The following is an 18,921-nucleotide window of genomic DNA, read 5'->3' on the forward strand; positions in this document are numbered from 1 at the left end:
ATGATTTCTTGGAGTTAAGTTTTGTCCTTCAGTGCATTATCCCAGAAACTTTCAATTTTGGATTCTTAATGAGTGAGATTATGTAGCAAAAAATAACAAAACTTTTAACTAAAAGGAAAATCTGAAAACATAACAATCCTCAAGTTATCAACAATATATCCACATAATCCGTTATTATGACAACCCTACTAACTCCATTATTTTGAAAAAATCATTACCTTTATGGATTTATTTTTCAGCCAAAAAAAAAAGTCATGTGGATTGTAAAAAGTTATATAATAACAAGAAAAACTGGTCATCTTCTTAAGTGCCCAAAATCATCCTACCACACTATGATTTTTGTTAAATCAGTCAATAAAAATGGGTCAACTAATCTGTTTCGTCAATATTTTACAAATATTCAAATGTAATGTAAAAACCAATAAGACAAAAGAAAAAAAAACACTATTGTCGTGTAACTTAAAAAAGTCAAAGATGTCACACACTGCACAAACCAAAACAAAGCTTCAAACCACTTCCAAGTCCTAGCAAAAGTGCCAAATCAAAACATCAATTCTGTTTTCCTTGTCAGCTTATTAGAATATTGTCCCACATCGGTTGGAATGTGATTCTTGGGTAGTATATATGTGTTGTGGCAATCCTCCTCCCTTGAACTAGCTTTTGGGTTAAGTTAGGCCACATTCCTAATATAGTATCAGAACCCAGGCCCAATTCTGATTGTGGACCACCCGTGGATGTCCAGTCCCACAAACTTCACGCTTCAGATGTCCAGTTCTGAGCGTGAAGGGGGTGTATTAGAATATTGTCCCACATCGGTTGGATTTATGATTTTTGGACAGTATATATGTGTTGTTGCAATCTTCCTCCCTTGAGCTAGCTTTTGGGTTAAGTTAGGCCACATTCTTAATACCGCAACAAATCTTTCTCATTGTTTCGTAACATATATTATTGAGACACAATTATCTAAGCCAAAAACTAAAACAAATCTTTCTCATCGTTCTTATCTGACCAGGAATAATTCAATAGAAAAAAGAACAAAATTAAACTAATTAAAAAAAAAAAGTCTATGGAAGTATGAGTTTCAGAGTTTGACTCGGTTTCCTTTTGGATAGTAGTCGTACTTTTCAACATTTTCACCCAGTTAAAGCCGTCCTCTTATATTTGGAACCCACCACCACTTTGTTCTTCTTCTTCATTTCATGCTTCTCATGTTACATTCTGCAATTTTTTCAACTCTTTGATTTTATATAATCATTTGTTGTTTCTTTAATCAAATCCATCTGGCGAACATTATTTCGCTTGATGCAATTAAGGTATATTATCTGATGAGGTGATGCTTCCACGTCTTTATATTATAATAATCCCTCCAATTTAAAAAAAAGATCCTGACTTTCTTCAATTTCTCTCTTGTTTCTTCATTGATCATCTTCAACAAAAAGTTACGATCTTTCCTCTCTGGGTCGTCGGAATTTGAGCTAGTTTAGCTAAAGTTTCCATCTTTCTTCTCTGGGTCGTCCGAGTTCGAGCTTTTTAAAATCATGGGGAATTGTTTTGCCAAGAACCATGGATTGATGAAGCCGCAGCAAAATGGGCATACCACTAGATCAGTTGAAGTAGGAGTGACCAACCAAGATCCGCCGTCGTATACTCCACAAGCGAGAAGCACTCAGCAGCCGGAGAAACCAGGTTCCGTGAATAGTCAACCACCACCGTGGAGGGCGGCGGCAGCAGCACCAGGACCAAGTCCCAAGACCACCTCTAAGAGCAATTCAATACTAGAGAACGCTTTCGAAGATGTGAAGCTTTTCTACACATTGGGTAAAGAGCTAGGTCGTGGGCAATTTGGGGTAACGTATCTGTGTACAGAGAATTCTACGGGGAAGAAGTACGCTTGCAAATCGATCTCGAAGAAGAAGCTGGTGACGAAAGCTGATAAGGATGATATGAGGAGAGAGATTCAGATAATGCAGCATTTGAGTGGGCAGCCTAATATTGTGGAGTTTAAAGGAGCTTATGAGGATGAGAAAGCTGTGAACTTGGTGATGGAGCTTTGTGCTGGTGGTGAATTGTTTGATAGAATCATTGCTAAGGGACATTACAGTGAGAGGGCAGCTGCTTCTGTTTGTAGACAGATTGTGAATGTGGTCAAGATTTGTCATTTCATGGGTGTGTTGCATAGAGACTTGAAGCCTGAGAATTTCTTGCTTTCTAGCAAAGATGAGAAGGCTTTGATCAAGGCTACTGATTTCGGATTGTCTGTCTTTATTGAAGAGGGTAAAATAATCAAACTTTGTTTTCTCTAGGACATAGATAAGTGATGGATTAAAGGGGTTTTAGTATATTGATTAAGTTGATTGTCTCTAGGACATAGATAGGATATGGATCAAGGTTCTGGTTATACTGGTATCTTGTGTCTCTTGGTTCCGTGAATTGCATGAAGATCAGACCTTTCTTAATATACGGACTAGGCTTATAGAGACCGCTGTTTTTGTTCTCTGATTGAGTTTGATGTTTCTTACTGTTCAACAGTTGGTTGTTTCTTCTTCTTGTATTTGTAGGAAAAGTATATAGAGATATTGTTGGGAGTGCATACTATGTTGCTCCAGAAGTCTTACGTCGCAGATATGGGAAAGAAGTTGATATCTGGAGTGCTGGAATCATCTTATACATTCTACTCAGCGGTGTGCCCCCGTTTTGGGCTGGTAATGCGATATTCTCTCTTCTTTGTTCCTTTCCCTTTTTAGATTGTATGTTGTGAAGAAAAGCTGACAACAAAACATTGGCTATGCAGAAACCGAAAAAGGAATATTTGATGCTATATTGGAAGGCCATATCGACTTTGAGAGCCAACCATGGCCGTCAATCTCCAACAGTGCCAAAGATTTGGTACGTAGAATGTTGACTGCGGATCCAAAAAGGCGTATTTCTGCTGCTGATGTTCTTCGTAAGTAACCCGCATACCTTTTGAAGATATTTTACAGAGCCACAACACAATGCAAAGTTCAGGAAGCTCCCATTATCAGTTCCTTCTTGATTCTGAGACTTGCTCTACTGTTTTGTGCAGAGCATCCATGGCTTAGAGAAGGTGGAGAAGCATCAGACAAGCCAATTGACAGTGCTGTTCTCTCAAGGATGAAACAATTTAGAGCAATGAATAAGCTAAAGAAACTTGCTTTAAAGGTGAAGTGAAGATTTTTTACATATGAAATGTGATTCTGTGGTTGTGGTTGTGGTCCTTTTTTTCGTTATGCTCATGATGAGATTCTAACAGGTCATAGCGGAGAATATTGACACGGAAGAAATCCAAGGATTGAAGGCAATGTTTGCTAACATAGACACAGACAACAGTGGCTCAATCACGTATGAAGAACTGAAAGAAGGATTAGCCAAATTGGGATCTAAACTCACAGAGGCAGAAGTGAAACAGCTCATGGATGCTGTAAGTTGGTAAAAAAACTAAATATTTTTCCCATTCCGTTCCTTTACTTTAAGAACTCAGACTCTCGGGTTTGTGATTAGGCTGATGTTGATGGGAACGGGTCAATCGACTACATAGAGTTTATTACCGCAACAATGCATAGGCACAGGCTTGAAAGTAATGAGAATCTTTACAAAGCTTTCCAGCATTTTGACAAAGACAGCAGCGGGTTAGTGACATGTTTCTTCTCAGTATTTTTCATTCTTAGCCGGTATATTTATAAGCAAGATGATGAGCCTTTTTTTGGGATCAAAATGTGTACCCAGATACATTACAATAGACGAACTGGAATCTGCATTGAAGGAATATGGAATGGGAGATGATGCAACTATCAAAGAGGTTCTGTCAGATGTCGACTCGGATAACGTAAGATAAAATAAAACATCTCTTCTCTTTATCTTCTTCTTCTTCTCTGGAAACTTAACTTTCACCATAATGTTTTGCCTCTCTTGCAGGATGGTAGAATCAACTATGAAGAGTTCTGCGCAATGATGAGAAGTGGAAATCCACAACAACAACAACCGCGGCTGTTCTAGGGGACATTGCTCCTGGAAGTCTTTTTGTTTGTATCTAATCCAGAAAGTCAGGAGCTGAATTAATGTTTTGTTCAAACAAAAAACCACGTAAAGAGGAAGATACTCAAAACTCTGATTGTTTGTATTTTGTTCTCCTGTTTTGTCCTTTGTGTTCTGTACTAAGGCTGTTGTGATATGAGAGAAAGAGAGGTTTCATTTTTAATGTTAAGATTTTGATTCTTCCTGTCTTAACATTTGACCTCAGATCCTCTACTTCTGATGTGATTCTCAATTCCATCGATGCGAATCGAACGAAACAAAGTATTAATTACAAGTACTGTATCTAAAAGACAAACCCGTATAGACTCCAAAACTGCAAGAAAGATCAACCCAAAAGAAATGCATATATAGTGATTTGCCTAAAACAAGACAGAGCTTCTTGTCCTAACTTATCAATCACCCTATAAGAAGATAAGAAAAGCTTATTTGAATGAATCAACAATGGTTAGAGGGTGTTTTGGTTCAAGGTAAATGATTTTTTAATAATTTTTTTACAAATGATACAAGATAATTAGAGATAATGTGATTTTCTCAATGCTCTAATCATATGGTAGGCTGAGGAGCTTTCTGCTTTCTTGATCTTGGACTGTTCATCTCCCTTCATATATAATGTTTCTTCTGTTGGGATCTTAATCTTAGCAGAACAAACAAATCTCTTTCCATGTACAGAGGTTCTATCTTCCTCAATGCTGAAACACAAAAACAAAATGTTTTAAACAATGGATTAGCAAATGCGTTCTGCTGCCTGAAATTATAAGACTTTCGACTACTCAAAGATCAAATGACTTTGTTAAGCAGCAGCCAATCTTCCTGCAAATACAAGTGAATGCTTCCAAATTGTAGTAGTATATACCTGTAGATAGGCTTAGGCCACTTTTTCTTTAAGCAAATCTCATTCAACTTTGTTTTAGCATGTTTAAGTTCAATTTCTACACTATCCTCATCAATAACCATTTCAACGGGAAAAACTTCTGACAACTTCCGTAAGGCTTCCTTAGCAGCGATCAGCCTTGCGATATCTTTATTCTCAGCACGCCCTGAAGCCAAAAACTCATCATCAAGATATATATCAGCAATACTGATATTACCATCTTTCCAATTCTTGATGTCGATTCGCTTCTTATGTTTATGACATAATTTAAAAAGCATAGACACAGGTTGAGGTTGCTTCTGCAAATCGTCCAATGTAACTATCGGTTCCAGAAGACCCCTAAAGATCTGCAAAATCGACAATAAGAAAGAAGCCTTAACTTTCAGAAACAAAGACAAAACACACAACAGTAGATCTAAAGAAGAAGTTGATGACACAGACCACCCATAGTCTTTGTAGATCAAAGTTAACATCAACATAAACAGCTCCAGCTACAGACTCAAAAAGATCAGCTAGAACTTTCGGGGCTTTGACTAATCCACCATATGCCACTGAAAAATCATCTTCTTTCCCCACCGCATCTGAGAACTCTTTAACCTATCAAATGACATCAAAAACACAACTTGTTGAGGATATCACAAGAATCACTCTGTTCCAACCTATGGCTTCAATGTTTCAAGGGTTCTTCAATGCAAAAATCAACCAGAAACAAGTTTTATGGATTACCTTTTCATCTAAGGAAGGAGCATTGCGTCGAAGAAACTGATAGAGACCGTGATTAAGAGTGACACGAGCGAGTTTCTCAGTACTAACATTAGCTGCTCTCAACAGAGACAACTGGTGAGGCTCAAGGCTAGGGTACGTTAGGTATAAGTAATTAGAGATGGCTAAACCAATAGCACTATCGCCTACAAACTCAAGCCTCTCGTAAGAGGGAAAGTCCGTACATGAGGTGTGTGTAATCGCTTCCTTGAGAAGACTCTTGTTCTTGAATTTGTAGTTGAGAATCTTCTCCAATGCTTCCATAGACTCCATCTCCGGCGTAACCGGAACGCTTGGTGCTGATGGGGAAAAAGAACTGTAGAAGCGTTGGATATCGGCTGGAGGCGGCGGTGCTGATGGAGGAAGATGAGGAAGTGAATTGGATAAGTAACAGCGAGTGATCGCCGGAAAATTGTACTCCGGTGAGATAGAGTGATCCATGGTAGAGAGAATCTAAAGAGACGCCGAGTCTTCTTCTCTGTTTTAGTTTTCCTTTTAATTCTTTTTTGTTTTCCCAATTCTATTATTTTGACTTTTTCGTTGACTAATAGTCTTCAGGACAATTTTGGGTCTAAATATAATTAAAAAAAAAATTAAATACAGGAAATGGACTAAAGCTTTGCCTAAACCCTAAAACTGACTCGAGTGTTGATAACGATGAAGTGTGTATTTTGTTGATAAACTCGAGTGTGGGTGATCGAAGAGCGAAGGGAGTTCCAAGGTTAGCTTCCTAATCTGTTTCTTTCGCGATTCTAATTCCTGTACGCAATTGGTTTTGTATTGAGCAATTTTTTGACAGATTCATGTATTGAAATCTTGTTTTTGGATGTTGTAGAGAGATTCTCGTTGTAATTGTAAATGGGTTCCAAGTTTTTTTTTTGAATTGGATTAGGATTTTGGTGTGAGTGTTTTGATATTTGTTACATTTAAAAGTTGTGTTTGATTTTTGGTTGGGATTTTAGGTTTTAATCATGGAGGGAGAAGAGAGTTTGTTGGATGCTCTTAATGAAGAAGACGGATTTGAAAACATGGAGGATGTTGACATGGTTGATGTTGAAGAAGGGGAGATTGTTGTGGATCATGGCTTAGATTCTGGAGAGAGACAAAATGTTGATGGTGATGGTGATGGAGTCAAAGATCAAGAAGGGATTTTGGGTGAGAAGAATGGACAGCAGCAGACAAACAAGAAGAAGAAGAAGAAGAAGAAGAAAAAGAGAAAAGGCCCTGTGATGGACAAACCCATGAGTGTAGACTGGTAACTGATTCTTTTTCTATATGCCTATGTTGTAAAATCTTGGTGAAGCTGCCTGAGTTCCTCATAGTTTGATGTTTTGTTATGGCAGGTTTGTTAGGGATACTTGTAGACGCCTCAAGGAAAAGAAGTCTTACATGGTATACACAGCTGTTGGGTGTCTTGGAATTGCAGCCTTAAGTGATCTTGTCAATGAGGTATACACTACTTCAAGATGTGTTCTCTGTTATTCCAATTGAAACCTTGTTTGATCTTTGTGCGACCAGCAGGAGTGGCAATCTTGTTTAGATATATTGTTTCCACCTGCAGTTCAAGATATTTCTAGTTGGAGTTTTCTTTGCTTCTTCAAATACTGTGCCTTTTGCTGAGATGTAGATGGTGAAACTTCATATATTAGGTTGATTTTTTTTCCTTCTCTTGTGCAGATCTGTCTTTTCTCTGTTTTTATTGATCTAAGACAATTTGAACTACACCATGGGTGGATAGATGAAATTTTTATGTCTAACACTGATTAATCTATGAGTGAGACCAATGGTGTCAACCATATTTTCATGATCGAGAAATGACTATCCATATTCACTAATGCTTTGTGGATCGATCCTTCTGTTACTCCCACTGTTTGCTTTAAGTTGGCTAAGAATATTTCTATTCCACTTTGCAAGTTTTTGTCAAAGGTTTGGAGATATGATTGATGATGGCAAGAAATATTTTTGTCTTAGGTGGTAGCAATTGAGACCTGTGGAGGTCAGTTGACTGCTGATGGCAATAGGAAACGGTCAAGTGGTGGTGTATTGTGGAACATCATCAAAGCGAGACAGCCTGCAGCTCATAAAGAGATAATGAAAAAGACCAAGGAGTTTGAGGTTTGTTCTTGCCTATTATCTTATTACAACATGCTTAAATATATCCTACTTTCTTAGCTTAAATGTAGAATTGCAGTCATGTTATATCATTGTTTTCTATCTTATGCTTCGTTCTCTCTCGCTCTTTTGTCGTATGCTTTCAAACTTTGCAGAAACAATTTAGGCAACCAAACACGAGACCGAAATCAGGGCCTTCTGGAAATGCATCTGCTGATGAAGCTCTGGTAGCTGAGCAGACTGAATCCAAACTGGAAAAGGAAAGGAAATCTGTTCATGAGAGGATCAGGGCACCTGTTTCATATGATGACCTTATCAGAGATTAACCTTTGGATGCTTCACTAGCTCATTTATAAACTGTTTGCCTTAAGACTTTTTTTACTAGGTAAACAATATATCTAAGCTACTGGATAACTTCTTCTCTTGTGGAAAGCAATTGTTTTGTCGAGAAATGCATTAACCAGATTTTTTTGACTTAGTAAACAATATACCTAAGCAACTGGATTGCTTCTTCTCTTGTGGAAAGCAATGATTTTGTTGAGAAATGCATTAACAAAGCTATATATACTAACTACAAAGATTTTTCTATAGATACACAAACTTGAGCACCTACCTAGAAATTTACTACATAACATCAGTCGGCCATTAAGATGTTCATGTGTTAACTTCTCATTACATGATGCAGCTGGTTTGATACAAGATTTGTTTGCTTGGTCTACACCACGAGATGAATCGGTCGTCCTGGGGTTCTCTTTATGAATTACTTGTTCCTTAATTGCACCTCTGTGAAGGCCTTGATTGATTATCTTCTTAACTGCCATCATTGCTTGGACGAGCCATGTCAATATTACATCACCTCTTGTACTGACCTTAGGTTCAGACATAGCCTCTCAGACAAACATGTTTGGTGTTTGTATGTGGCATACAAAGAGAGAGGATCATATTCGGAGGATCCGGGTCAACTTGTAAACCTGAAAATATAAAAATGGAGTTTGAATCAATATATGACCTGGTTTAGTGTCTAACATATATGAATCAATATGCATTTTCATGGCAGTAAATAGCATGGAGAGAGAGAGAGAGAGAGAAAAAGAGAGAGAGAGAGAGAGAGAGAGCTGACTTGGGCAGTCCTGCTAGGCAAAAACACCTCTAAGCAATTTCTTTGACCATCAATTCTGCGCAAATGTGGATTCGGTTCAAAATGATGAACAGATAACATCCTAATATCTTTGCCAAGTAGGATACTATAACAGTAAACTATGAGAAATTTACAAACCTCTTGCTAATTGACCGTTGAAGATACTGGTCCTCCGTTACAAGCCCTTGACCCCCATACTTTACTTCATCGGAGTTCAGTATCATCTGCACAATTCAGGTAATACTCTCAGGTGAAACGCATTAAACAACCTTATAGTGGAGTTCAGCGTTCTATCAACGAGTAAGAAAGCGACAGCAACTGTATTTCATGGAAAACAAAGCAATGGTTTGATTGACAGACTCTTATTAACAAAATGATAGATGACGGGTGGAATATCTATGCAAAGAATGGAAAAACTTACAGTATATTCACCAGCTTCCTCTACACCAACATCATACTTTTCATATGAATTTGATGGGTGGAAGTTAAAGATAAATAGGAAAGGACCCCTCGAGAACGAAATCACCTGTAGAGAACAATTAGTTGAGTCATAAGCAGGCTCATTGTCCACACCCTTTCATTTCTGATGCTTACGTTAGGCAGTCTCACTTTGCTCAGGTATACACTGTTATTATCTGATTTCATAATTCTATAAATGTATTTGGAGAATCAAATGTTGCAGGAAGACAATTGGTTCTATTTTTTTTCTGCACTAGCTGAATAATATTGTATATAAAGGCATATGCAAAACACTAGCATGCCAGAGAATTCCAGGAACTTATTTTCTGGTTCAGACCCTGAACCCAAGCAATTTTTAGTGGAAATAAAAGAACAAAAGTAGTCAAATACCATATTTGCATCATTCACATGGTGGATGCTAGGCAGACCTCTTGAAAGGATACCCTTGCTTTTATCCAAGTCCATTAGTTCCTACAAATAAAGAGCGAGATCAGTAGCTAAGAAGCATCTCTCGCTTGCAACATTTTCTGTTCCTTACATTTGAAGATATACAATTAAACTTTAATAAGAATTCAAGATATACATTTAGTTGCTTCTGATATGATGAGAATTATCGGCAGTAAAGTTTTTTAAGTTCGAGTTCGGAAGACTTTCTCGGCTTGATAACATTTATTTGCCTCCTTCATAAACCAATACAGTAGTGAATTGCTATGAAAATGAAGGAAGAAAATTTTCATCATATCAGAAGCAATGGTATGGATGCTGCACTTTTGAAAACAGGTGGTAATGGTAAGACTGATACCTTGTCAAAGGAAAACAAGTGATGATGCACTCCACTTTCCAGCAGGTCCCAGCGGCGGTTAGCAAGTGAAAACGAGAAGTTATTGCTCTGTGTTGGAAACTCAACCCTCTGACACAAGGATGAAACGTCAGGAACATGAAGATGATGTCTTTAGAACAGTGAGAGTTTGGAGAGTTACCTCAGGATGTCCAAATTCATTTCCCATGAAATTGAGGTAAGCACGCCCACCACTTGTAAAAGTAATCAGTCTAATCATCTGGTCCAAGCGATGACAAGAAACGAAGCTTTCAGAATATAAGTGAAACAACAGCATGAACAAGCACCTCATGGGGAGGAAACAAATACAAAATTAGTTATATAAGTGAAACAACAGCATGAACAAGCACCTCATGGAGAGGAAACAAATACAAAATTAATTATATCGTCATAGGAGATAGGAATAAGAAAATCTTCTTCTCCTCAGCAAAACATTTCAGACAACAAGACTGGAATTACAAATGCACAAATATATGGGTGTACTTGCACTTTAGATTTACCACCTAGAACTCTCGAATATAAAAGACACATTTGATGGATCAATGCAACAGCTACACAGAGAATTAAGAGCGAACGACTCAATGTTGAGAAGTGTACTCTACAGCTGGAAGTTGGGTACAACAAAGGGAACTCGTTATATCTTTGTACGGAAGTGAACTTGGCTCTAGTTCAAAAGTAAGAGATATAATAAAACCGGAAAAGTTAGGAAACCAAGGGGAGGGAGGATTTAGAGGCAACAATATAGATTAATGATAACAGAGGACAGTAATTAGACAATCTTTCAGATTTCATCTATTCACTTTTCAATGCAAAATTCAAAATAACAATCTTATTCTACAGTTGTGTTCTCATCATGATAGAGGTATGCTAGTTGGGGAAGTAGTGTATAAAGGAGTAAGAAAGGGGTACCTTATGTAGTGAAACTCCCCTGTCTAGCAATTCTTTTCCTCCAGGAGAACCATTATCGACTCCACCAAACAAGATTTCAGCAAATGAACGCCCTCCTGATATGGACTGGTGGAAAGGAAAAGTAGAATAAACAGCAATGTCAATGCAACCTAAAAGTATAGTTGTGTAGTAGATATGAAAAAGTAAAGTTACAAAGTAAATACTTGGTTGTGATTTTCGGCATAGCTGACCATCTTGTCTGCATACTCTTTGTTAGCCACCAATGTACTGACAATCTGCAGCACTGGCTGAACATCAGACAACAGGACAAAAGTATTGTTCTGTCATATATAACAATGGAAACGTAAAAGCTATAACCTTGCTCATGCTCCATTCATTATCCGGTACACTGTCGAGGAGAGAAACCCACATTTCTGACGCAGAGAGATTCACATAATAATCAAATCCAAGTCCACCTTGAGAAACTGGCTCACACAACCCAGGGTAATATGTTGCCTAAAATAAACAGAAAAATTGAATAAAGTTAGAAAATCAGTAAGAATCTTAAACATTCTACCCACTGATATACATCTGGCATTCGTAAAAGATAATTCGTCGAAAACTTTTTTCCCTGCGTATGGCCAATTTAAATTGGCTTACACAAGCCAGTTGACGCTATGGTTACTGTCATGTAATGTACATGAGAAAGCACATATATACATGTTACATGTTAATCTCTCACATACCTTTTTATCTACATATAGCATATTTGGAAAAAGCATGAAAAGTTTTCACTGACTGGCAGTAACAGTACTAACTCTCTACTAACCAACAGTTACAAGACAAAAAACTAGAGATAATCTAGAATTTATTATGTCCAGAAACAGTTCAGAGACTTAGTGATGTTCTATGATGAAAGCGATGTCGGTAGTTAGCCCCCTCAATACTATCAATTAAGACAAAGCAATTCAATAAGGATGAAAAAATATTCTATAGCTTTATCCAAAAGCATGACAAACAAAAAGTGATATGTAGCTTACATCCTCAGCAATTGTTATTATATTTGGATGTAGAACGTGCAGGATTTCATTGGCCAAAATGAGGTACATCAGAGCATCTCGGTCAACATACTGATTGCAATAGCTGCCAACAGGACAGACATCAACAGTTTGACCAACTGTCACCAAAATCCAAATTACACAAAGAGGTGTAGTCTCTAAATAATATAGATGTCTTACTCGTCCAAATCATTGTTAAATGAAGCAAAACCATTGTGCGTGTAAATCATCGAGGCAAGCGAGTGAAACTGGAGACCATCAACTTGATACTCTGTAATCCACCTGCAAAAGCCAAATGCAACAGCATCAGATTCCTAAAGCCAAAAAAGTGTGAAACACTTTCCTACTATACCAAAAGAGTGAGTACGACCACTACATTATTAACAAACCACATAATAATGTAGTTGCCTTTACCAGTTCAAATTTGATATGAGAAAATGAAGAACATCCAAATCACCGTATTTGAACATCCGGGTGCCCCAGTGTTTGTGATGCCCCCTTTTACCTATTAGCACGATGAAAAATGAACATTGTGTTTTTAGACATGCTCATATTCAACTATGTCGAACATGTTTGAGGTCGTCTTAGGCGTACAAAAGATTATGAACAACATTGGTTGTAACACAAAAACTATGTTGCTTTCTAGTTACATACCAATGAGTACATGACTTGGACATTAACACATTAGAATAAAGGCATGCAAGAAGTCTTTTATTCATGCAAGAACTCTGTTTGTCACATCCCAAGACATGAAAAAATAAAAAAGTGAAATACTCTTATGGAAAATTACCATAATGAAAATAGCAGTCATTTGAACCATCGAAAAGAGAAAGCCCAACCATCTGATCAGCTGCTGCATAAGAATGCACGATGTCCAAAAAAACAAGAAGTCCTAGGCCTGTATATCATGTGCTTCGTCAACTACATGGTTATACAACATCAAGAAAAGAAGAGAGACGAGAAATATTTACCATGTGCCTCATCAACCAACCGTTTGAAATCATCTGGCGTGCCATATCGGCTACTAGCAGCAAAGAAATTAGTAACCTGAAATGGTGATGGATACCAATTATGAAAAATGAGGTAAAATATAATTATCATAAATCCATTCATTCAGTTCAAAGATAAGTAACAGTAGTTTCCTTAAAATTTTATAAAATCTGACATATTATGTACTAGGAATTCTGGTTATCCGCTTGAGTGTAGTTCCATAGCTGTTATTTCTTTGATATGAACATCTTCAAATGTAACTAGCAAGAGAGACGTAATCAGGACTAAATGAAATATGCAACGCCCACTAATCAGAATTGTTTCTTTCCACTTCATTTCTATCAAGTTGTTCTCTTCTTGTTATATATTTTTCATCAATTCTCTCTATTCTATCCCTATTGTCCATTTTTTTACCAATCATTGGGCAAACCTTCAGAACCTTTCATGCATAGTAGAAAGCAAACCAAAGATGATATAATTAATCATAAGAAACTGGAGGTAACATAAAACTATGAATAACAAGGATAGAATCAGAAGTAATAAAAAAGAAAGTTAGAGTGCGAGAAGTTTAGGTTGCTGACCCTATAACCAACAGTAAAATAATCCTTGTGCTCAGGGATACCAATCAGCTGAATTGCATTGTATCCAGCTCTTTTCACATGAGGAAGGACCTGATGTTTGATAGGCCACAGAAACACTAAGATATGTGCATAGTAAGATTGCAAGTAAGAATACAATGAATACATTAGGAGGTACCTTCTTAGTAAATTCTTCAAAAGTTGAAATTTTTGCCTCGGACCCACTGATTCCAACATGACATTCGTATATGCGCAAGGACTTGGGAACTTTTGGCTTGGAGTTTTTCCACTTGTATGCAGCTTCAGGAGAAGGTTCCCAGTGAATTGCGTAAGCTTGCTTTCCTTCATCCTCTATTTTAGAGAAAAGTGAATAAATGCATGATGTTTTGAAGAAAACAGTGATAAACATGATACATTATCATGGAAATATTAACATAACACATACAAAAACGTTATGTTTTAAGCATCTCTGCATAGAAACATCAGGCAGTAGCGTATAAAAACAAGAAAGGTTTCAAAAAACTTCTCTGAAGAATGTTGTTCAGTAAGACTGTTAATCTAGTGCTTACAAAGTTTCTAGTAACTCTGGACATGAAAAGCAGAGAGTAAAAAATAGAAAAGACTCCTTCCATTTGTTCAATTCGTGCAAATAATTCTAAGCATGTGTCATCAGATAAAAGGAAAACTGAATGCTTGCTTCATTTTATTAATGAAAGCTATGCAATTTGTTATATTTCTTATGCTACTCCTAACCATAGATATACCAGATGCTATCATACCTGGTTGCACATATGTAGCCCAAGCAGGCACTCGTTCAAGCGGTCCATCAGGAGTATTGAAATACAATCTATACTTGCTTCCATGTGGAACAGCTGGAATGTATTTTTTTAACCATGCCTTTCTTCCTTTACGTGTCTCTAACCAATATGGAATTGGAGGTTTTTTCTCATAAAATTTCTTTGTCCATTCTGGAGATGTCACGACATTAAAAATATCATATGGCTTTCCTTGACCTTTATCAATGATGTCGCATGGAGGTAGATTACGTGGCGGATCATTTTTATGCTCCTCTTTCCACTGTTTATATCTCGTTTCTGCATCTGGTATATCTCCTAACTCTTCTAAAGTTTGTGGACTGTTCGGGCCAAACATCTGCTCGTATAGTTTGGCAGGAACTTCAAAGCGGTTTTTAATAAACCGGTCCTCACCAGGTTCCCAATACTCATCATTAGCTTTCTGGAAGATTTCTTCAGCTGATACACCACTATCACCCTTATCATAGTCATCGACATAGTTATACTGCTGGAAGTATAGTTCGTCTGGTTCTTCACCCTCTCTTAACTTATCCTCAAGAATAATGAACCAATACCCAAAATCATCATGGCCAAATAGGCCCTCTCTGGCTGAATTTTCTGTAGGTGACCATCCATTAAAATCTCCGATTATAGCACCATAACGAGCACCTGAATTTAGGATTGGTTAGTATTCTCAAGCTTCCCAACAGAAGCAAATTACTACATCAAGTTTCAGAACATCATTCATTCTGTTGATCAGTTCTGAATCCTAATGAAGCAGTTTCAAATTTTTATATGAAGAAAGAACCAGATGTAAGTAAAGAAACTGACTAATGAAATTTTAAGATTTGAGTAAGGGACAGAACCTGGACCCCAGTCCATGAAGTCAACCCGGTGTTCCATATGTCGATGCATCCCAAGTAACTCAAATCTACAATGAAAAGAAGGCAATTCATTAGACAAAGCATTTTGGATACACATCAGTCACTAATCCAAGATCAAACTCTTCTCTGGGACCAAGAGGATACACACCCTGAAGCAAGATCTCTGAAATCGAAGTGGCGTTTGAGAATCTCATCTTTAAGGTCTTTCAAAGCTTTATGCCTACAGATTTAACAAACGCACACGCTTATATACACAAATGTATTCAAAATTAATCAAAAATTGAACTCTTTGTTTCCCACTTTTTGTTCAAAATTGAACTTTTGTTATACCTTTCTCGGAGAAATTGAGCAAAGATTCTGTCAGCAATTCCCAGTCTGGTGAGAAACCCAACTGGGTCGACTCCAGCTTCAGCGTCACTAGTGCTCTGGCTCTGACTCTTCTTTTTCTGTTTCTCCTGGCGTGGTCTCTCGGCGGCGAAGCAAGTGATTTTCACATTGATTTTCCTGGGAAAATTGACTCCTGAGATTCCCAGACGCCTATTCTCGGAAAGGAAAAGGTTGTTTGGGTGGAAAGAGAATCTGGTTTGATTAGAGAGGGAAACCATTTTTGTTGGTGCCAAAGAGAGATACAACGAAGAAGATTTGTTCATACTCTCACTGACACTCAGGGTTTTAGTCCTTTTTCAAGATAAGAGAGGTTTTTGAGTCGACTCGTGCGTGTGATGAAGAACGACGAGTTCACTCGCTCTTCGGATATTTTTCTGTAATTGAACCAAACCGAACGTAATTTAAACCGGTCAATCCCTAACCGATTGATTAGTAGTGTACATTGATTTGTGATATTGAAAGTGAGATTTCTCATTTTTTATTTACTTTTATTTTGAAATTAAAGTCACCACGAGAATGACTTTCTTCTGATAATGACATAATGTATTAACATTCACATATTTACAGATTTTATTGGTCTTTGGATGCCAAAACATTTGCTTTTAAGCACCGGTTTTGCCCTTATTTACAGCAATCTCCAAGTTTCTTCTTGTGATTTGAAGCTCTCTTGTGTAATAATGCATTCTGTCTATAACCATTGCCAAGAACAAGACAGTCCCTTTTTCACACACACAAAAATAAAAAGAAATCAAGAATTAGATCAAACAAACCACAAAAAAAAAATGATGGGTGAAATGAAACGATGTTTTGATGTTATTATTTACCCATGAGGAAAGCTTCGAGGAGGCAATTCGCAAACATGACTTGATCGGTCGAGTTAGCTACACCTCCAGAGTCAGATACCCTTGTGTGTATTTGAATCGTGCTGAACATAACCGAGCCAAACAACACAAGCATTGTGGCTGCGACCGTTTTCGCAACCAGTGGTGCTCGACCTTGCTTTGATAGGTCTAGCAATTTCACCACCACTCTTCTCGCTGGAGTCCCGAACCCCAGTGTTAATATCAGGACGGCTTCGATTGACACGATTGTGAATAGAAGCTGAAACATCTCTACGAGCATTTTTGTTAGTACATGGAGAAGTTTAGAATGGATCAAAGGCAAAAATGGGTTTAAGTTGTTATAAAAGGTGTTGATGAGTAGAAAGAATAAGAAGTTGCTTGGTGCAATGGTAAATGATAATGTAGAACTAAGTATTTGGAATTGAATACTCATATGCTTTGTGTGCTCTCATGATTCAAGGAACGGATGATTTACCTTCTCTTTTTATTCTTTATAGTTTTATTATTACGAGATTTAGTTTGTTTTATTAAAAGAAATATTAATTTTGTGAAAAATTTATAACAAGGGAATAACAACCGGAACAAAATATGTAAAACTCTCTACATTTCTTGAATTTTGTATATGTGAAACTCTTGCTTTTATGTGTGTTTACTTGGCGTTTGTAGCATAAAACAATTTGTTTAGTGAATAATTAAACTAACTGTGTTGAATGTTTCTGGCATCTCATGAGTCTCTCATTCAACGATCACATCGGGAGTGACTTGATCAAAAAATACAAAATTTATATTAATGCCAATGATTTGCGTAATCTATATATTAAATTTTATTTGAACATTCAAACAATCGCTGTATATAGATTCCATTGATAAGATACATACGTATATGATATTGACAGTTTATCTGTCTATGATGTTGATCCGGTCATCTTCATGCTGTTCAGGGATCTTATGATATATGTATGTGCATGAACATATGATTTACCAGTCATATTATACATAATTACAAATAATAAAATGATGAGCCCATCCATCATATACTCTATTAACAAAAAACATCTTTTAAGAAAAATAATCAATTGGTTGTGATTATAACTTTCTTTTAATTATGCTTAGAAAAAGATATATGATATCTATAAGCAGAAAAAAAAAATAGTTATGATAAACCAGACACTATCTATGAATCTACTGAGGATTTATCAATCCAAATTATGATCTCTAAAACTTTGTTAGAAGAACAATATATTATGAAAAAGGAACGTGTACCATCTTTATCAATTACATATCAAATTGCAAATTTTAGCTAAAAATAATTAATTTCTTTTAAGATTCCATTCGTATTATGTGGAAACGTAATGTGTCTATATGGACTCCATGTCTAACATTATTTCCAAATGAAATGAACTTATGCCATTTTTAGTCGTGTCTCCCAAATTGTCTTTCTTTTTTTTATGCATCGCTTTTCCACAAATCCTACGCAAACGTTTGAATGCAAATTTAACCAATTCAGTATTTTGTTACTAATAAATGAAATAAACAGTAAATTATAAAAACACGTTATTCATGTGGTCTTTTTTTTTAGTTTGGTCAACTTGGGGTCATTTTTTTTTATTTTATAATTTTTCAGTAGGATATCCCAGACTAAAATATAATTTACTGTCATTTTTTGTAAGTTTTCAACAGCTATAGAAATTTTGCAATGGCAAAAAATGAAATTGCGTTCAGCAAAAGTCGATCATTGGTACTCAAACATAAAAATAACAATTAGATGTTGACAGCTTGAAAATTAATCACTAGCAAATTTAACCAATTCATTATTTCTACAAAACAATATCGTGTGAACGAAAAGGCATATACGAGGCTATATATTTACCTAGTCCATAGATGATCTAAGAGGCGGAGGAAGACATTATATATAACCACCATAAACATAATATAAGGCTTTGGAAAAATAGTTTAATGATAATCAAGTTTGACTAAGCGATTAGAACTTAGAAGTGGTAAATGTGATCTCAATTATAGTGATTCAAATGATAAATATAAGATTTAAGCAAATAAATAATACTAATAGCATATAAACATAAAAATAAACTGTTTGAAAAAAATATCATGAACTGTTTGAAAAAAAAAAAAAACTAATAACCTAAAGTAATTCCAAATTGTTTGCTCAACAGTCCAACTATTTGAAATTAATTACACACAGTAAGACTTCTATCTAAAATAATTTATTACAAATTGTAACATAAATTTAAATATTTGCCTAGTATCTA

General features: G+C 36.4%; 5 protein-coding genes across 9 annotated transcripts; 2 read left to right on the forward strand and 3 right to left on the reverse strand.

Moving 5' to 3' along the window:
- Nucleotides 1–1,177: 1,177 nt before the first annotated feature.
- LOC9319310 (calcium-dependent protein kinase 9) lies at nucleotides 1,178–4,245 on the forward strand. Of its 2 annotated transcripts, XM_021031629.1 has the most exons (9): nucleotides 1,178–1,330; nucleotides 1,440–2,274; nucleotides 2,559–2,702; nucleotides 2,792–2,944; nucleotides 3,065–3,180; nucleotides 3,272–3,439; nucleotides 3,520–3,647; nucleotides 3,745–3,844; nucleotides 3,934–4,245. In XM_021031629.1, the coding sequence occupies exons 2-9, from the start codon at nucleotides 1,539–1,541 to the stop codon at nucleotides 4,012–4,014; spliced, it is 1,626 nt and encodes a 541-aa protein (XP_020887288.1). In that variant the 5' UTR covers nucleotides 1,178–1,330; nucleotides 1,440–1,538; the 3' UTR covers nucleotides 4,015–4,245. The 2 variants fall into 2 exon arrangements, with proteins under 2 accessions (XP_020887288.1, XP_002883243.1); XM_002883197.2 differs by having other exon boundaries at nucleotides 1,178–2,274.
- A 135-nt stretch (nucleotides 4,246–4,380) lies between these two features.
- Nucleotides 4,381–6,249, reverse strand: LOC9319311 (ribonuclease 3-like protein 2). The gene is made up of 4 exons (XM_002885326.2): nucleotides 5,651–6,249; nucleotides 5,366–5,521; nucleotides 4,907–5,271; nucleotides 4,381–4,742 (listed from the first exon to the last, which is right to left on the reverse strand). The coding sequence occupies exons 1-4, from the start codon at nucleotides 6,125–6,127 to the stop codon at nucleotides 4,565–4,567; spliced, it is 1,176 nt and encodes a 391-aa protein (XP_002885372.1). The 5' UTR covers nucleotides 6,128–6,249; the 3' UTR covers nucleotides 4,381–4,564.
- A 70-nt stretch (nucleotides 6,250–6,319) lies between these two features.
- Nucleotides 6,320–8,573, forward strand: LOC9321439. 2 transcript variants are annotated; one of them, XR_002333301.1, is made up of 6 exons: nucleotides 6,320–6,407; nucleotides 6,649–6,941; nucleotides 7,030–7,135; nucleotides 7,658–7,801; nucleotides 7,954–8,183; nucleotides 8,484–8,573. XR_002333301.1 is itself a non-coding variant. In XM_021031855.1 (5 exons), the coding sequence occupies exons 2-5, from the start codon at nucleotides 6,658–6,660 to the stop codon at nucleotides 8,122–8,124; spliced, it is 705 nt and encodes a 234-aa protein (XP_020887514.1). In that variant the 5' UTR covers nucleotides 6,320–6,407; nucleotides 6,649–6,657; the 3' UTR covers nucleotides 8,125–8,276. The 2 variants fall into 2 exon arrangements, 1 of the variants encoding a protein (XP_020887514.1); XM_021031855.1 differs by lacking the exon at nucleotides 8,484–8,573 and having other exon boundaries at nucleotides 7,954–8,276.
- On the reverse strand, nucleotides 8,337–16,137 carry LOC9319312 (1,4-alpha-glucan-branching enzyme 3, chloroplastic/amyloplastic). Of its 3 annotated transcripts, XM_021031852.1 has the most exons (21): nucleotides 15,756–16,134; nucleotides 15,574–15,645; nucleotides 15,408–15,472; nucleotides 14,527–15,210; nucleotides 13,926–14,098; nucleotides 13,751–13,840; nucleotides 13,151–13,226; nucleotides 12,970–13,077; nucleotides 12,594–12,684; nucleotides 12,360–12,461; nucleotides 12,162–12,264; nucleotides 11,500–11,637; nucleotides 11,346–11,417; nucleotides 11,143–11,247; nucleotides 10,376–10,453; nucleotides 10,198–10,305; nucleotides 9,786–9,866; nucleotides 9,358–9,462; nucleotides 9,075–9,160; nucleotides 8,919–8,973; nucleotides 8,337–8,769 (listed from the first exon to the last, which is right to left on the reverse strand). In XM_021031852.1, exons 1-21 carry the CDS (start codon nucleotides 16,073–16,075, stop codon nucleotides 8,737–8,739), a joined length of 2,745 nt encoding a protein of 914 aa, XP_020887511.1. In that variant the 5' UTR covers nucleotides 16,076–16,134; the 3' UTR covers nucleotides 8,337–8,736. The 3 variants fall into 3 exon arrangements, with proteins under 3 accessions (XP_020887511.1, XP_020887512.1, XP_020887513.1); XM_021031853.1 differs by lacking the exons at nucleotides 8,337–8,769; nucleotides 8,919–8,973; nucleotides 9,075–9,160; nucleotides 9,358–9,462 and adding an exon at nucleotides 9,979–10,075 and having other exon boundaries at nucleotides 15,756–16,137; XM_021031854.1 differs by lacking the exons at nucleotides 8,337–8,769; nucleotides 8,919–8,973; nucleotides 9,075–9,160; nucleotides 9,358–9,462; nucleotides 9,786–9,866 and adding an exon at nucleotides 9,980–10,103 and having other exon boundaries at nucleotides 15,756–16,137.
- Nucleotides 16,138–16,293: 156 nt separating this feature from the next.
- Nucleotides 16,294–17,039, reverse strand: LOC9321440. Its single transcript, XM_002885328.2, has 2 exons — nucleotides 16,637–17,039; nucleotides 16,294–16,530 (listed from the first exon to the last, which is right to left on the reverse strand). Exons 1-2 carry the CDS (start codon nucleotides 16,932–16,934, stop codon nucleotides 16,415–16,417), a joined length of 414 nt encoding a protein of 137 aa, XP_002885374.1. The 5' UTR covers nucleotides 16,935–17,039; the 3' UTR covers nucleotides 16,294–16,414.
- Nucleotides 17,040–18,921: the final 1,882 nt, after the last annotated feature.

The sequence above is a fragment of the Arabidopsis lyrata genome (assembly GCF_000004255.2).
Source record: "Arabidopsis lyrata subsp. lyrata unplaced genomic scaffold ARALYscaffold_3, whole genome shotgun sequence".
In the NCBI taxonomy this organism is placed as follows: domain Eukaryota; kingdom Viridiplantae; phylum Streptophyta; class Magnoliopsida; order Brassicales; family Brassicaceae; genus Arabidopsis; species Arabidopsis lyrata.

Bases quoted from the DNA above. Each gene is read 5' to 3' on its own strand.
- LOC9319310 (XM_002883197.2), top strand. From the start codon at position 1,539: ATGGGGAATTGTTTTGCCAAGAACCATGGATTGATGAAGCCGCAGCAA. The intron at 2,275-2,558 runs GTAAAATAATCA...TTGTATTTGTAG, and splicing joins GTCTGTCTTTATTGAAGAGG to GAAAAGTATATAGAGATATT. The intron at 3,440-3,519 runs GTAAGTTGGTAA...GTTTGTGATTAG, and splicing joins TGAAACAGCTCATGGATGCT to GCTGATGTTGATGGGAACGG.
- LOC9319311 (XM_002885326.2), bottom strand. From the start codon at position 6,127: ATGGATCACTCTATCTCACCGGAGTACAATTTTCCGGCGATCACTCGC. The intron at 5,272-5,365 runs GTCTGTGTCATC...TCGATTTTGCAG, and splicing joins ATCTACAAAGACTATGGGTG to ATCTTTAGGGGTCTTCTGGA. The intron at 4,743-4,906 runs GTATATACTACT...TTTGTGTTTCAG, and splicing joins TGGCCTAAGCCTATCTACAG to CATTGAGGAAGATAGAACCT.
- LOC9321439 (XM_021031855.1), top strand. From the start codon at position 6,658: ATGGAGGGAGAAGAGAGTTTGTTGGATGCTCTTAATGAAGAAGACGGA. The intron at 7,136-7,657 runs GTATACACTACT...TTTTTGTCTTAG, and splicing joins TAAGTGATCTTGTCAATGAG to GTGGTAGCAATTGAGACCTG. The intron at 7,802-7,953 runs GTTTGTTCTTGC...CAAACTTTGCAG, and splicing joins AAAAGACCAAGGAGTTTGAG to AAACAATTTAGGCAACCAAA.
- LOC9319312 (XM_021031852.1), bottom strand. From the start codon at position 16,075: ATGAACAAATCTTCTTCGTTGTATCTCTCTTTGGCACCAACAAAAATG. The intron at 15,646-15,755 runs GTATAACAAAAG...TTAAATCTGTAG, and splicing joins GCTCAATTTCTCCGAGAAAG to GCATAAAGCTTTGAAAGACC. The intron at 11,418-11,499 runs GTTATAGCTTTT...CCAGTGCTGCAG, and splicing joins ATGAATGGAGCATGAGCAAG to ATTGTCAGTACATTGGTGGC.
- LOC9321440 (XM_002885328.2), bottom strand. From the start codon at position 16,934: ATGCTCGTAGAGATGTTTCAGCTTCTATTCACAATCGTGTCAATCGAA. The intron at 16,531-16,636 runs GTAAATAATAAC...TGTGTGAAAAAG, and splicing joins CCTCGAAGCTTTCCTCATGG to GGACTGTCTTGTTCTTGGCA.